At 58.4% G+C, this 12,944-nt stretch overlaps 1 protein-coding gene across 1 annotated transcript in view; it reads left to right on the top strand.

Annotated features, from left to right (window-relative positions):
• The first annotated feature begins 1,341 nt into the window (after positions 1 to 1,341).
• ric8b (RIC8 guanine nucleotide exchange factor B) overlaps positions 1,342 to 12,944 on the top strand; it is a 38,093-nt gene continuing 26,490 nt past the window's right edge. Inside the window, exons 1-2 of the mRNA XM_078417092.1 lie at positions 1,342 to 1,640; positions 9,436 to 9,483. Of these exons, the coding sequence (XP_078273218.1) occupies positions 1,551 to 1,640; positions 9,436 to 9,483 (138 nt within the window). The 5' untranslated portion in view covers positions 1,342 to 1,550. The remainder of the gene's footprint in view (positions 1,641 to 9,435; positions 9,484 to 12,944) is intronic.

The following is a 12,944-nucleotide window of genomic DNA, read 5'->3' as shown; positions in this document are numbered from 1 at the left end:
GGCCTCCTCCTGCACCAATTGTCTATTGTCTATCCCCCAATACCCCCTCCCAATCACACCCTGATCCAAATTCCACTCTGATCCACCCATACGCACATTATGAACCCATACCCACACCCACACCATGCACCCATATCCACCCAACCCATGCTGCCATTACGATTACACTCTGCCCCCACCCACACCCTCACCCCTACAATCTGCCCCAACCCACACTCTGACCCCACCATCTACCCATACCCGCATCCCACCCTTACACTGTGTGTCTGGCACATCCCATCTGCACCTGAACCCCACCTACACTCTGCACCCACGCTGCCTCCCATCCTCACACTGTGCACTCACCCACACAGAACACCCCCACTCATGCATACAGTGCCCCTCATCACACCCACCACCCATGCATGCACCCCACCCCCACCCTTACACTGTGCACCCAGAACACCCCCACTCATGCAGACAGTGCACCTCAACACATCACACCCACCACCCATGCATGTACCCCACCCACACCACCCCCATCCTTACACTGTACACCCACCCACCCAAAACACCCCCACTCATGCATGCAGTGCCCCTCACCACATCACACCCACCACCCATGCATGCACCCTACCCACCCCACCCCCACCCGTACACTGTGCACCCACCCCACCCCCACCCTTACACTGTGCACCCACCCCACCCCCACCCTTACACTGTGCACCCACCCCACCCCCACACTTACACTGTGCACCTCACCCACCCCACCCCCACCCTTACACTGTGCACCCACCCCCACCCTTACACTGTGCACCTCACCCACCCCACCCCCACCCTTACACTGTGCACCCACCCCACCCCCACCCTTACACTGTGCACCCACCCCCACCCTTACACTGTGCACCTCACCCACCCCCACCCCCACCCTTACACTGTGCACCTCACCCACCCCCACCCCCACCCTTACACTGTGCACCTCACCCACCCCCACCCCCACCCTTACACTGTGCACCTCACCCACCCCCACCCTTACACTGTGCACCTCACCCACCCCCACCCCCACCCTTACACTGTGCACCTCACCCACCCCACCCCCACCCTTACACTGTGCACCCACCCCCACCCTTACACTGTGCACCTCACCCACCCCACCCCCACCCTTACACTGTGCACCTCACCCACCCCACCCCCACCCTTACACTGTGCACCTCACCCACCCCACCCCCACCCTTACACTGTGCACCCACCCCCACCCTTACACTGTGCACCCACCCCACCCCCACCCTTACACTGTGCACCTCACCCACCCCCACCCCCACCCATCCCCTGGTTCTCTCCTCACCCCGCACCAAGATGCCCACACGGCCATTCGGCCCCTCCCTCGCCGCTGCAGCCCAGCCCAGCCCAGCCCGCCCGCGGCGCGTTGCCGGGGTAACGGCGGCGGCCGGGTGAGGGGTCAGGACAGCGAGGGCGGGGCGGCGCCGGGCCGGGCCGGGCGGGGAGCGGTGGACTTCAGGCTCAGGCTGCGCTCAGCACCGGGCCCGGCAGCGACAGCGACAGCGACAGCGATGGAGCGGGACGGGGCGGCGGAGCAGGAGCAGGAGCAGGGTGGCGGCGAGGCCGATCTGGAGCGGCGGCTGCGGGCTTTCAACCAGCAGGTGAGCGGTAGGCCCGACGGAGGCCTCGGGCTGGCGTGCGGCTCTAGCCCGGCACAGTGAGAGCCGGCTGTCGGCCCCCCACCACCACCACCGCCCGGCTCGGTCCCGGCGGCCCGACCCTGCATCCCCCCCCCCCCTCCCCCTCCTCGGCATCGCCACACACCCGCCGGACCCCCACCCCAACACTCACCCACATCATTCACACCTCATCCTCACCCCCGGCCATCTGGCTCTGACCCTCACCCCCACCTCCATCCTCACCCTCACCCTCACCCCCACCCCCACCCCCACCCCCACCTCCATCCTCATCCACCCTCACCCTCACCCCCACCCCCACCCCCACCTCCATCCTCACCCTCACCCTCACCCCCACCCCCACCCCCACCCCCACCTCCATCCTCATCCACCCTCACCCTCACCCTCACCCTCACCCCCACCCCCACCCCACCTCCATCCTCATCCACCCTCACCCTCACCCCCACCCCCACCCTCACCCCCACCTCCATCCTCATCCTCACCCTCACCCCCACCCCCACCCTCACCCCCACCTCCATCCTCATCCTCACCCTCACCCTCACCCCCACCCTCACCCCCACCTCCATCCTCACCCTCACCCTCACCCCCACCCCCACCCTCACCCCCACCTCCATCCTCATCCACCCTCACCCTCACCCCCACCCCCACCCCCACCTCCATCCTCATCCACCCCCACCCTCACCCCCACCCTCACCCCCACCCCCACCTCCATCCTCATCCACCCTCACCCTCACCCCCACCCTCACCCCCACCTCCATCCTCATCCACCCTCACCCTCACCCCCACCCCCACCCTCACCCCCACCTCCATCCTCATCCACCCTCACCCTCACCCTCACCCTCACCCTCACCCCCACCCTCACCCTCACCCTCACCCCCACCCCCACCCCCACCCCCACCCTCACCCCCACCCTCACCCCCACCCCCACCCTCACCCTCACCCCCACCCCCACCCCCACCCCCACCCCCACCCCCACCCCCACCCTCACCCCCACCCCCACCCCCACCCTCACCCCCACCCCCACCCCCACCCTCACCCCCACCCCCACCCTCACCCCCACCCCCACCCCCACCCCCACCCTCACCCCCACCCTCACCCCCACCCTCACCCTCACCCCCACCCTCACCCCCACCCCCACCCTCACCCTCACCCTCACCCCCACCCTCACCCCCACCCTCACCCCCACCCCCACCCCCACCCCCACCCTCACCCCCACCCCCACCCTCTCCCCCACCCCCACCCCCACCCCCACCATCACCCCCACCCCCACCCTCACCCTCACCCCCACCCTCACCCCCACCCCCACCCTCTCCCCCACCCCCACCCTCACCCCCACCCCCACCCTCTCCCCCACCCTCACCCCCACCCTCACCCTCACCCCCACCCTCACCCCCACCCCCACCCTCTCCCCCACCCTCACCCCCACCCCCACCTCCATCCTCATCCACCCCCACCCTCACCCCCACCCTCTCCCCCACCCTCACCCCCACCCCCACCTCCATCCTCATCCACCCCCACCCCCACCCTCACCCTCACCCCCACCCTCACCCTCACCCTCACCCTCTCCCCCACCCTCACCCTCACCCTCTCCCCCACCCTCACCCCCACCCTCACCCTCACCCCCACCCCCACCCCCACCTCCATCCTCATCCACCCCCACCCTCACCCTCACCCCCACCCTCACCCTCACCCCCACCCTCACCCTCACCCCCACCCCCACCCCCACCTCCATCCTCATCCACCCCCACCCCCACCCTCACCCCCACCCTCACCCTCACCCTCACCCCCACCCTCACCCCCACCCTCACCCTCTCCCCCACCCTCACCCTCACCCCCACCCCCACCCTCACCCTCACCCCCACCCCCACCCTCTCCCCCACCCCCACCCCCACCCTCTCCCCCACCCTCACCCTCACCCTCACCCCCACCCTCACCCCCACCCTCACCCCCACCCTCACCCTCACCCCCACCCTCACCCCCACCCTCACCCCCACCCTCACCCCCACCCTCACCCTCACCTTCACCCCCACCCTCACCCCCACCCTCACCCCCACCTCCATCCTCACCCTCACCCCCACCTCCATCCTCACCCGCACCCTCACCCCCACCCTCACCCCCACCTCCATCCTCATCCACCCCCACCCTCACCCCCACCCTCACCCCCACCCTCACCCCCACCCCCACCTCCATCCTCATCCACCCTCACCCCCACCCTCACCCCCACCCTCACCCCCACCTCCATCCTCATCCACCCCCACCCTCACCCCCACCCTCACCCCCACCTCCATCCTCATCCACCCCCACCCTCACCCCCACCTCCATCCTCATCCACCCCCACCCTCACCCTCACCCTCTCCCCCACCCTCACCCCCACCCTCACCCCCACCCTCACCCTCACCCTCACCCTCTCCCCCACCCTCACCCTCACCCTCTCCCCCACCCTCACCCTCACCCTCACCCCCACGCTCACCCCCACCCTCACCCCCACCCTCACCCCCACCTCCATCCTCATCCACCCTCTCCCCCACCCTCACCCTCACCCTCTCCCCCACCCTCACCCTCTCCCCCACCCTCACCCTCACCCTCTCCCCCATCCCCACCCCACCCTCTCCCCCACCCTCACCCTCACCCTCTCCCCCACCCTCACCCCCACCCTCACCCCCACCCTCACCCCCACCCTCACCCCCACCTCCATCCTCATCCACCCTCTCCCCCACCCTCACCCTCTCCCCCACCCCCACCCCCACCCTCTCCCCCACCCTCACCCTCACCCCCACCCTCACCCTCACCCTCACCCCCACCCTCACCCTCACCCCCACCTCCATCCTCATCCACCCTCTCCCCCACCCTCTCCCCCACCCTCACCATCACCCCCACCTTCATCCTCATCCACCCTCTTCCCCACCCTCACCCCCACCCTCACCCCCACCCTCACCCCCACCTCCATCCTCATCCACCCTCTCCCCCACCCTCACCCTCTCCCCCACCCTCACCCCCACCCTCACCCTCACCCTCTCCCCCACCCTCTCCCCCACCGTCACCTTCCCCACCCTCTCCCCCACCCTCACCCTCACCCTCTCCCCCACCCTCACCCCCACCCTCTCCCCCACCTCCATCCTCATCCACCCTCTCCCCCACCCTCTCCCCCACCCTCACCCTCACTCTCTCCCCCACCCTCACCCCCACCCTCTCCCCCACCGTCACCTTCCCCACCCTCTCCCCCACCCCCACCCTCTCCCCCACCCTCACCCTCACCCTCTCCCCCACCCTCACCCCCACCCTCACCCCCACCCTCACCCTCTCCCTCACCCTCTCCCCCACCCTCACCCTCACCCTCACCCTCACCCTCTCCCCCACCCTCACCCTCACCCCCACCTCCATCCTCATCCACCCTCACCCCCACCCTCTCCCCCACCCTCTCCCCCACCCTCACCCTCTCCCCCACCCTCACCCTCACCCTCTCCCCCACCCTCACCCTCTCCCCCACCCTCTCCCCCACCCTCTCCCCCACCGTCACCTTCCCCACTCCCTCCCCCACCCCCACCCTCTCCCCCACCCTCACCCTCACCCTCTCCCCCACCCTCACCCTCATCCTCTCCCTCACCCCCACCCCCACCCTCTCCCCCACCGTCACCTTCCCCACCCTCTCCCCCACCCCCACCCTCTCCCCCACCCCCACCCTCTCCCCCACCCCCACCCTCACCCCCACCCCTCACCCCCACCCTCTCCCCCTCACCCCCACCCTCTCACCCTCACCCCCACCCTCTCCCCCACACCCTCACCCCCACCCCTCACCCTCACCCCCACCCTCTCACCCCCACCCTCTCACCCCCACCCTCTCCCCCTCACCCTCCCCCCTCACCCTCCCCCCCTCACCCTCCCCCCCTCACCCTCCCCCATCCTCATTGAACACCCCCCCCCCCGGTGATCTGGCTCTGACCCTCACCCCCACCTTTCTCCCCCAGCCTCATTCAACAACCCCCCCCCCCCGGCGATCTGGCTCTAACCTTCACCCCCACCTTCTCCACCCCCACCCTCCCCCAGCCTCATTCAACAACCCCCCCCCCGGTGATCTGGCTCTAACCCTCACCCCCACCCTCTCTCTCCCCCACCTCTATCCTCATCCACCCAACCCACCCTCACCCCCATCCTCGGATACCCTTCCGCCCGAACCCACACCAACACCCCAACCCCATACATCTCGCTCCCGGAGCCCCCCAACACCTCGCAACCACCCTCTCCCCTGCCTGACATCGACCCCATTCTCCCCTCTTCGTCTCCACTCCCTCAACACTACACTTCGCCTCCTTCTCCCTTTTCCCCCACATACAGACTTGGTAGTGGCAGAGGTGACAGGGGCAGATTGGTAGGGGCAGATGTTTTGTACATAGAACCACACAGCACAGGAACAGGCCTTTCAGCCCACAATGCATGCGCTGAAAATGATGCCAAGTTAAATAGATCTCCTCTGCTGCAATCTGATCCATTCCCTGCTTATCCATGTGCCTATCTAAAATTTCTGAAACACCACTATAGTACCTGCCTCCACCACCATTACCTGCAGAGAATTCCTGGCACCCACCACTCTGGCCAGAAATGAAAAAGACAAATGGAGTGAGGTAAGGAGAGAACACCTTCTGTCTTTTCATCTCTCTCCAGCCATATGCCTACCAAACCCCCCCCCTCACCTGTAAGTATCACAAAATGCTGGAGTAACTCAGCAGGTCAGACTGAAGAAAGGTCTCGACCTGAAACGTCGCACATTCCTTCTCTCCAGAGATGCTGCCTGACCTGCTGAGTTACTCTAGCATTTTGTGATACCTTCGATTTGTACCAGCATCTGCAGTTATTTTCCTACCCCTCACCTGTATCTACCTATTACTCAGTGCAGCATCTCTACCGAGAACGATCTGAATAAGCGTCTCTATCAAGACCCTTCTTCAGATCCTTTTCGACCCGAAACGTCACCCATTCATTTTCTCCAGAGATGCTGCCTGACCCGCTGAATTGCTTCAGTATTTTGTGCCCGTTTTCTGTGTCTACCAGCATCTGCAGTTCCTTCCTGCACATTCTACCTATAACCTGCCAGCCTTTGTCCTGCCCCTCCTCTCTTCCAGCATTCTTCCTCCCACCATAATCAGCCTGAAGGGTCCTGACCCGAAACCTCACCTGTTCATGCTCTCCAGAAATGCTGCCTGGCGCACCATGTTACACCTGCACTGTGTCTTTTCTTGTAAACCAGCATCTACAGTTCCTTATGTCCATTCTATCAATGTTGCCATTTTCAGGGAGCTAAGGACCTGGACCCTAATATCCCTCTGTACATCAATACTGTGAAGGGTCCTGCCATTAACTATATTTTCCCTTTCCGTTTGACCTCCCTCGCATTTTCCTGGATTAAATTCCATCTGCTATTTCTCCACCCAGAAGCATTTTCTGCCATTAATATTATAGATTTCCTGTTAGCTTATCTGCCCCATTCATGATTACCTTGTAACATTATATTCTGTACTCTGTTTCCTTTTACTTTTTGCACGACTTACTGCACACATGTTTGGTTTGATTGTGAAGATAAACACAAAGCTGCTGGAATAACTCAGCGGGTCAGGCAGCATCCCTGGAGAATGTGGATAGCCGACATTTTGGGTCGGAACCTTTCCTCAGACTGATTTGATTTAATTTGTTTTGATTGTACTCGTGCATGGTATAATGTGTCAGAATAGCCGGCAGACAAAGCTGTTCACTGTGTCTATGTACACATGACAATAATAAACCAATTAACTATATTTTCCCCTTCCATTTGACCTCCCTCGCACTTTCCTGGATTGAATATCTGTAACGTGTTTATATCCTGCTGGACTCTATGACAGCCTCCTTCATTGCCTGCAGTTGGACCAATTTTTGTGTTGTCTACAAACATTCCAATCAAGCCATTTTCATTCAAGTCATTTCTGCACATAACAATCAACAAAGATCCCAACACTGATCCCTGTGGAACGTCATTGGCCATAACCTCCAGCCAAAATGATACCCTTCTACAACTACCCTCTGTCGTCTTTGGGCATTCTAAACGAACAAATCTCCATGGATCCCGTGCATCTTATGATTCTGGATCAGCCTACCTTGAGAAGGACATTATCAAATGCCTTAATGCCAAAATGTCATTTGGACAACATCCGTTGCCCTACCCTGATCAATCAACTTTGTCATCTCCTCAAAAGTCACCTTTGCCACCTCCTCTAGAAAGCCATGCTGACTGTCCATAATTAGCTCATTCTCTTCCAAATTAGAGTAAATCCTACCCTGAAGAATCCTCACCAATAGATTCTCTAACACTGGTTGAAGGCTCATCAGCGTATCATTTCCTAGCCTATCCCTATATTCTTCTTAAACAACATAGGCTACTCTCCAGTCCTACAGAACTTTACCAATGGCTAGAGACAATGCAAAGATCTTCGTCAAGGTCCCAGCAATCCCCACTTTGCCTCCCCCTCCCCCTCCCCCTCCCCCTCCCCCTCCCCCTCCCCCTCCCCCTCCCCCTCCCCCTCCCCCTCACCCTCACCCTCACCCTCACCCTCACCCTCCCTCTCCCCCCCTCCTCTCCTCTCTCCCCCCCCTCCTCTCCTCTCTCCCCCCCCCTCCTCTCCTTTCTCCCCCCCCTCTCCTCTCTCCCCCCCTCCTCTCCTCTCTCCCCCCCCTCCTCTCCTCTCTCCCCCCTCTCCTCTCCTCTCTCCCCCCCTCCTCTCCCCCCCCTCCTCTCCCCCCCTCCTCTCCCCCCTCCTCTCCCCCCTCCTCTCCCCCCCCTCCTCTCCCCCCTCCTCTCCCCCCTCCTCTCCCCCCTCCTCTCCCCCCCTCCTCTCCCCCCCTCCTCTCCCCCCCCTCCTCTCCCCCCCTCCTCTCCCCCCCCTCCTCTCCCCCCCCTCCTCTCCCCCCCTCCTCTCCCCCCCCCTCCTCCCCCCCTCCTCCCCCCCTCCTCCCCCCCTCCTCTCCCCCCCTCCTCTCCCCCCCTCCTCTCCCCCCCTCCTCTCCCCCCCTCCTCTCCCCCCCCTCCTCTCCCCCCCCTCCTCTCCCCCCCTCCTCTCCCCCCCTCCTCTCCCCCCCCCTCCTCTCCCCCCCTCCTCTCCCCCCCTCCTCTCCCCCCCCTCCTCCCCCCCCTTCCTCTCCCCCCCCTCCTCCCCCACCTCCTCCCCCCCCCCCTCCTCTCCCCCCCTCCGCTCCCCCCCCCTCCGCTCCCCCCCCCTCCTCTCCCCCCCTCCTCTCCCCCCCTCCTCTCCCCCCCTCCTCTCCCCCCCTCCTCTCCCCCCCCTCCTCTCTCCCCCCCTCCTCTCCCCCCCTCCTCTCCCCCCCCCCTCCTCTCCCCCCTCCTCCCCCCTCTTCTCCCCCCCCTCCTCCCCCCTCTTCTCCCCCCTCTTCTCCCCCCCTCCTCCCCCCCTCCTCTCTCCCCCCCTCCTCTCTCCCCCCCTCCTCTCTCCCCCCCTCCTCTCTCCCCCCCCTCCTCTCTCCCCCCCTCCTCTCTCCCCCCCTCCTCTCCCCCCCCCTCCTCTCCCCCCCCCTCCTCTCCCCCCCCCTCCTCTCCCCCCCCCTCCTCTCCCCCCCCTCCTCTCTCCCCCCTCCTCTCCCCCCCCTCCTCTCCCCCCCCTCCTCTCCCCCCCCCTCCTCTCCCCCCCCCTCCTCTCCCCCCCCTCCTCTCCCCCCCCTCCTCTCTTATTTTCCCTTGTTTCTGACATTGCAGTCATTTTCTGTGCGTCTTATTTTACAGAACAGCCTAACTTTCAAGTTTGATCTAAAAGAGCAAGAAGAGAGAAAGGTAAGAAGCTGATAAATGCCCTGAAATCCCACAGAATATTTTGCTGCAAATGCCTGGTCATTTAATAGTATATGAACAGTATCAACATAACTGGCAGCTGAAATATTAATCTAGGAGCAGAATTGTCCAGACTTTAGCTCCTATGTGTCCTATATAATAAAAAAAAAACATTGCAACCATCTTTATAAGCTTAAGTATTTTGTTTGATGCAGTTTAAATACTTCACAACTTCGAGAAAATAAATGACATTGATGCGCAAGACTTTTGTACTGGTGATATCTAGTTCCTGAAACATGGGCTGGGGGTTGCTAAGACTCCGATCCAACTGTTGGTGTTGGAATCCAAGCAGCTTTGCACTTGGCTAGGAGCCAGTTGCAGAATTCCAAGAGCCCTGTGTATCATAGACCATAACCACCATATGCAGAGTTAACATACACCTTATAGAGTGAAGAGCAGAAGGACAGGCCTTTCAGAATGGAGAAAAGTGGTTTCTATCAAACTGTCTAAAACGACAAAATTAACATGCAAATATCCTCAATGGACAGAAATGTGTCCGGCATTTTAAAGCTACTTAATTTTTGGTCTGCAGTGTAATTGATGCGAATATAGAACGTTTTATTTGGACTTTTAACGTCCTCAGCATGTCCCAAAGTGTTTCGCGTCCAATAAATTTGTGCCTGATGTTCAAGTCTGTTGTAATATGGTAAACATTACTTTCTGGCTTTGGTGAAAAACTTTCAGTGGAGGTCCAAAGCATCTTGGGGGTCTACAAACGTAGATCATTCAGTGTCACGGAGAGGCACAGAGAAAGAATCACAAAGGCTATTGGAATGCTGGCCTTTATGTCTAGATGACTGGATTACAAAGGGTTGAAAGTTATGCCACAGCTATACAAAGCCTAGTTAGTTCATACCGCGGGGTACCGTGAGCAGTTCTGAGCATCACACCTCAAGAAGAATAGAATGGCCTTGGAGGAAGTAGGTTCTGAAGGTTGAATTACTCAAGGGGGCTCCAGAAACCTGGGTTACTTTCACTGAAATCTGGAAGGCCACAGGGTAAATTAATTGAAGTTTTCTAGATATTAAGGGGATCAAATAAAATAACTGGAGAGAAACTAAATCATCTGGTTTGGGTTGGGAATGTTTAGCCCAGGAAAGAAAAGTCTAAAGAGAAGAGCTGGACTTTCCCAAGCCTGTTAGAGAATATTTCTGTAAACAGAGATGGTAGTAATTTGATTACTTTTCCTCAAAAAAACACTCAATGATTAGTTGTAATTCTGAAACCAATAACCAAAGATAATAAGAGGCAGGGTCTATGCCCCAAAGCAACTGCAATCTCACTAAATGGTAGAACAGGCTCAAGGATAGAATGGCTTCCCACTGTCTCTGAACAAAATTACCAGATGATTCCTGCAAGCTGGAAGAGGAAAATTGAGTATGTGTTAATGTCACAGCTCAGAAATAAATGGGGCATCATGTTCGGTATGGACGTGTTGGGCCGAAGAGCCTGTTTGCCTGCTGATTGTCTATAAATAAGTCCTTTGCCCATCTGGTCTGTATTAAAGCTATCAGATATATTGCATCCATTCAAACGTACTGATGATCCTCAGTGTAACACCTAAAAGTCTGCATCTCTAATGGAGCAGCACTGAGTGTATTAGCCTGGCGCAGAACTGGAGTGGGTCCCACTGCCTCATCTTAGACCCGAGAGTATCCCCCTGACGACAGCTGACAAAGCAATGAAATTCATCCCTCTCAACGTGGAAGAAAAATAAGACTGGTGAAAGGAAAGAAGAAAGATGTGGCAGATGGAATTTAATTCCAATACGTACACGATGATACTGTTTGGGAGGTGTAATAAAGGAAGTGCACCTAGCTTGGTGGGATCCTAGGGAGTATTGTTGAAGTCCATAAATCCCTAAATGAGGCATATAAGGTGGCAAAGAAGGGATCTGGCACACTAGTGTTCATTGGCCAGGGACCGAATGTAAGAGTATAGAGGGCATGGTATGAATTTATAACATTTTGGACAAGCTACATCTGGAGTATTATATGCCAATCTGGTCGCCATATTAAGGAAGTGGCAGCACTGGAGAGGGCGTGGAGGTGATTCACCAGGATATTGCCTGGAATTAAATGTTTTAATTACAGGGAGAGGCTAGATAGATAGAGTTTGTTTTCATTAGAATACTAAAAAGATTTAGAGGGGACCAGAGGAGTTGGATACCTAGAAAGGAAATGGCAGGGGTGAGCACATTGTAACATATAAAATACATGAATATGAGATGTTGTCCTCTAGTTTGCATTTGACTTCACTTTGTCAGCGGAGAAGGAGGACAGACTGGTTGGTATGGGAATGGGAGGCGGAATTAGAATCGCTGGCACCCAGGAGATCCAGATGGCCACAGCGGAAAACTATTCACGTAGGCTCAGTTTTGTTTCTCAATGCCACATCAAAACAATGTTGGAGGAGGTCCCATAATAGAGATGAGGGAGGAGGTTATAGAGTCATACAGTGTGGAAACAGGCCCTTTAACCCAACTTGCCCACACCAGCCAACATGTCCCAGCTACACTAGTCCCACCTGCCTACGCTTGGTCCATATCCCTCTAAACTTGTCCTATCCAGTTGTAGGGATAGATGTTACACATTGTACAGTTGCAGGGGGGGGGGGGGGGAGTGTTTGAGGAGGTGACATAGGGGTGGGAGAGGAGAGATGAATGAACCAAGGAGTCACAAGAGAGAGGAAGAGGTATCAGAAATGGCCAAAGTGGATTTGAGGGGAGGGTGAAAGGTAGTTCAACTTTTTGTTGTTGTCACGTATCGAGGCACAGTGAAAAGCTTTGTTTTGCTTGCTATCCAACAGGTATACCATAGATAAATACAATCGTCAAACTCAAATACAATAGATAGAGCAAAGGAGTAGTGGTGGTTGATAAACTTGATTAGTTTCACACAAGTACAAATGTGGTACCAAAGGATATGTGCATGAAACGCATACCTTAGCTTGCAGATCCAACGAGCAATAAGAAGACTGATGAAATGGTGGCATAAATTGCAATTGGGGAGTGTAAAATGAGGGAAATTTTAGCCAAACAAATAAGACCTCGACTGGTGGATGAGGTAGAGTGGATTCCATATTTAAGGCAGAATGTCAGTGCAACAAAGATTCACTGGATTATTTCCTGGGATGAAGGGGTTTGATGTATGAAGAAAGGTTGACAGGTTGGGCTTGTCCTCACTGGATTTTAGAAGAATGAAGCTTCTCCAATTGTGAGGAGGATTGACGGGGTGATTACTGAGAGGTGCTGCTCCTTGTCGGGCGGCCATTACTGGACAGCTGACAGATCGACCATCCCAGATGGAGATGAGGAGGAATTTATCCATTCAGAGGCTTGAGTACTTTTTGGAACAAAACACAAAATGCTGGAAAAACACAGATCAGGCAACATTTGCGGAAAA

The sequence above is a fragment of the Rhinoraja longicauda genome, chromosome 20, assembly GCF_053455715.1.
Source record: "Rhinoraja longicauda isolate Sanriku21f chromosome 20, sRhiLon1.1, whole genome shotgun sequence".
NCBI classification, from domain to species: Eukaryota; Metazoa; Chordata; class Chondrichthyes; order Rajiformes; family Arhynchobatidae; genus Rhinoraja; species Rhinoraja longicauda.
This window is presented reverse-complemented; position numbering and strand designations above follow the sequence as displayed.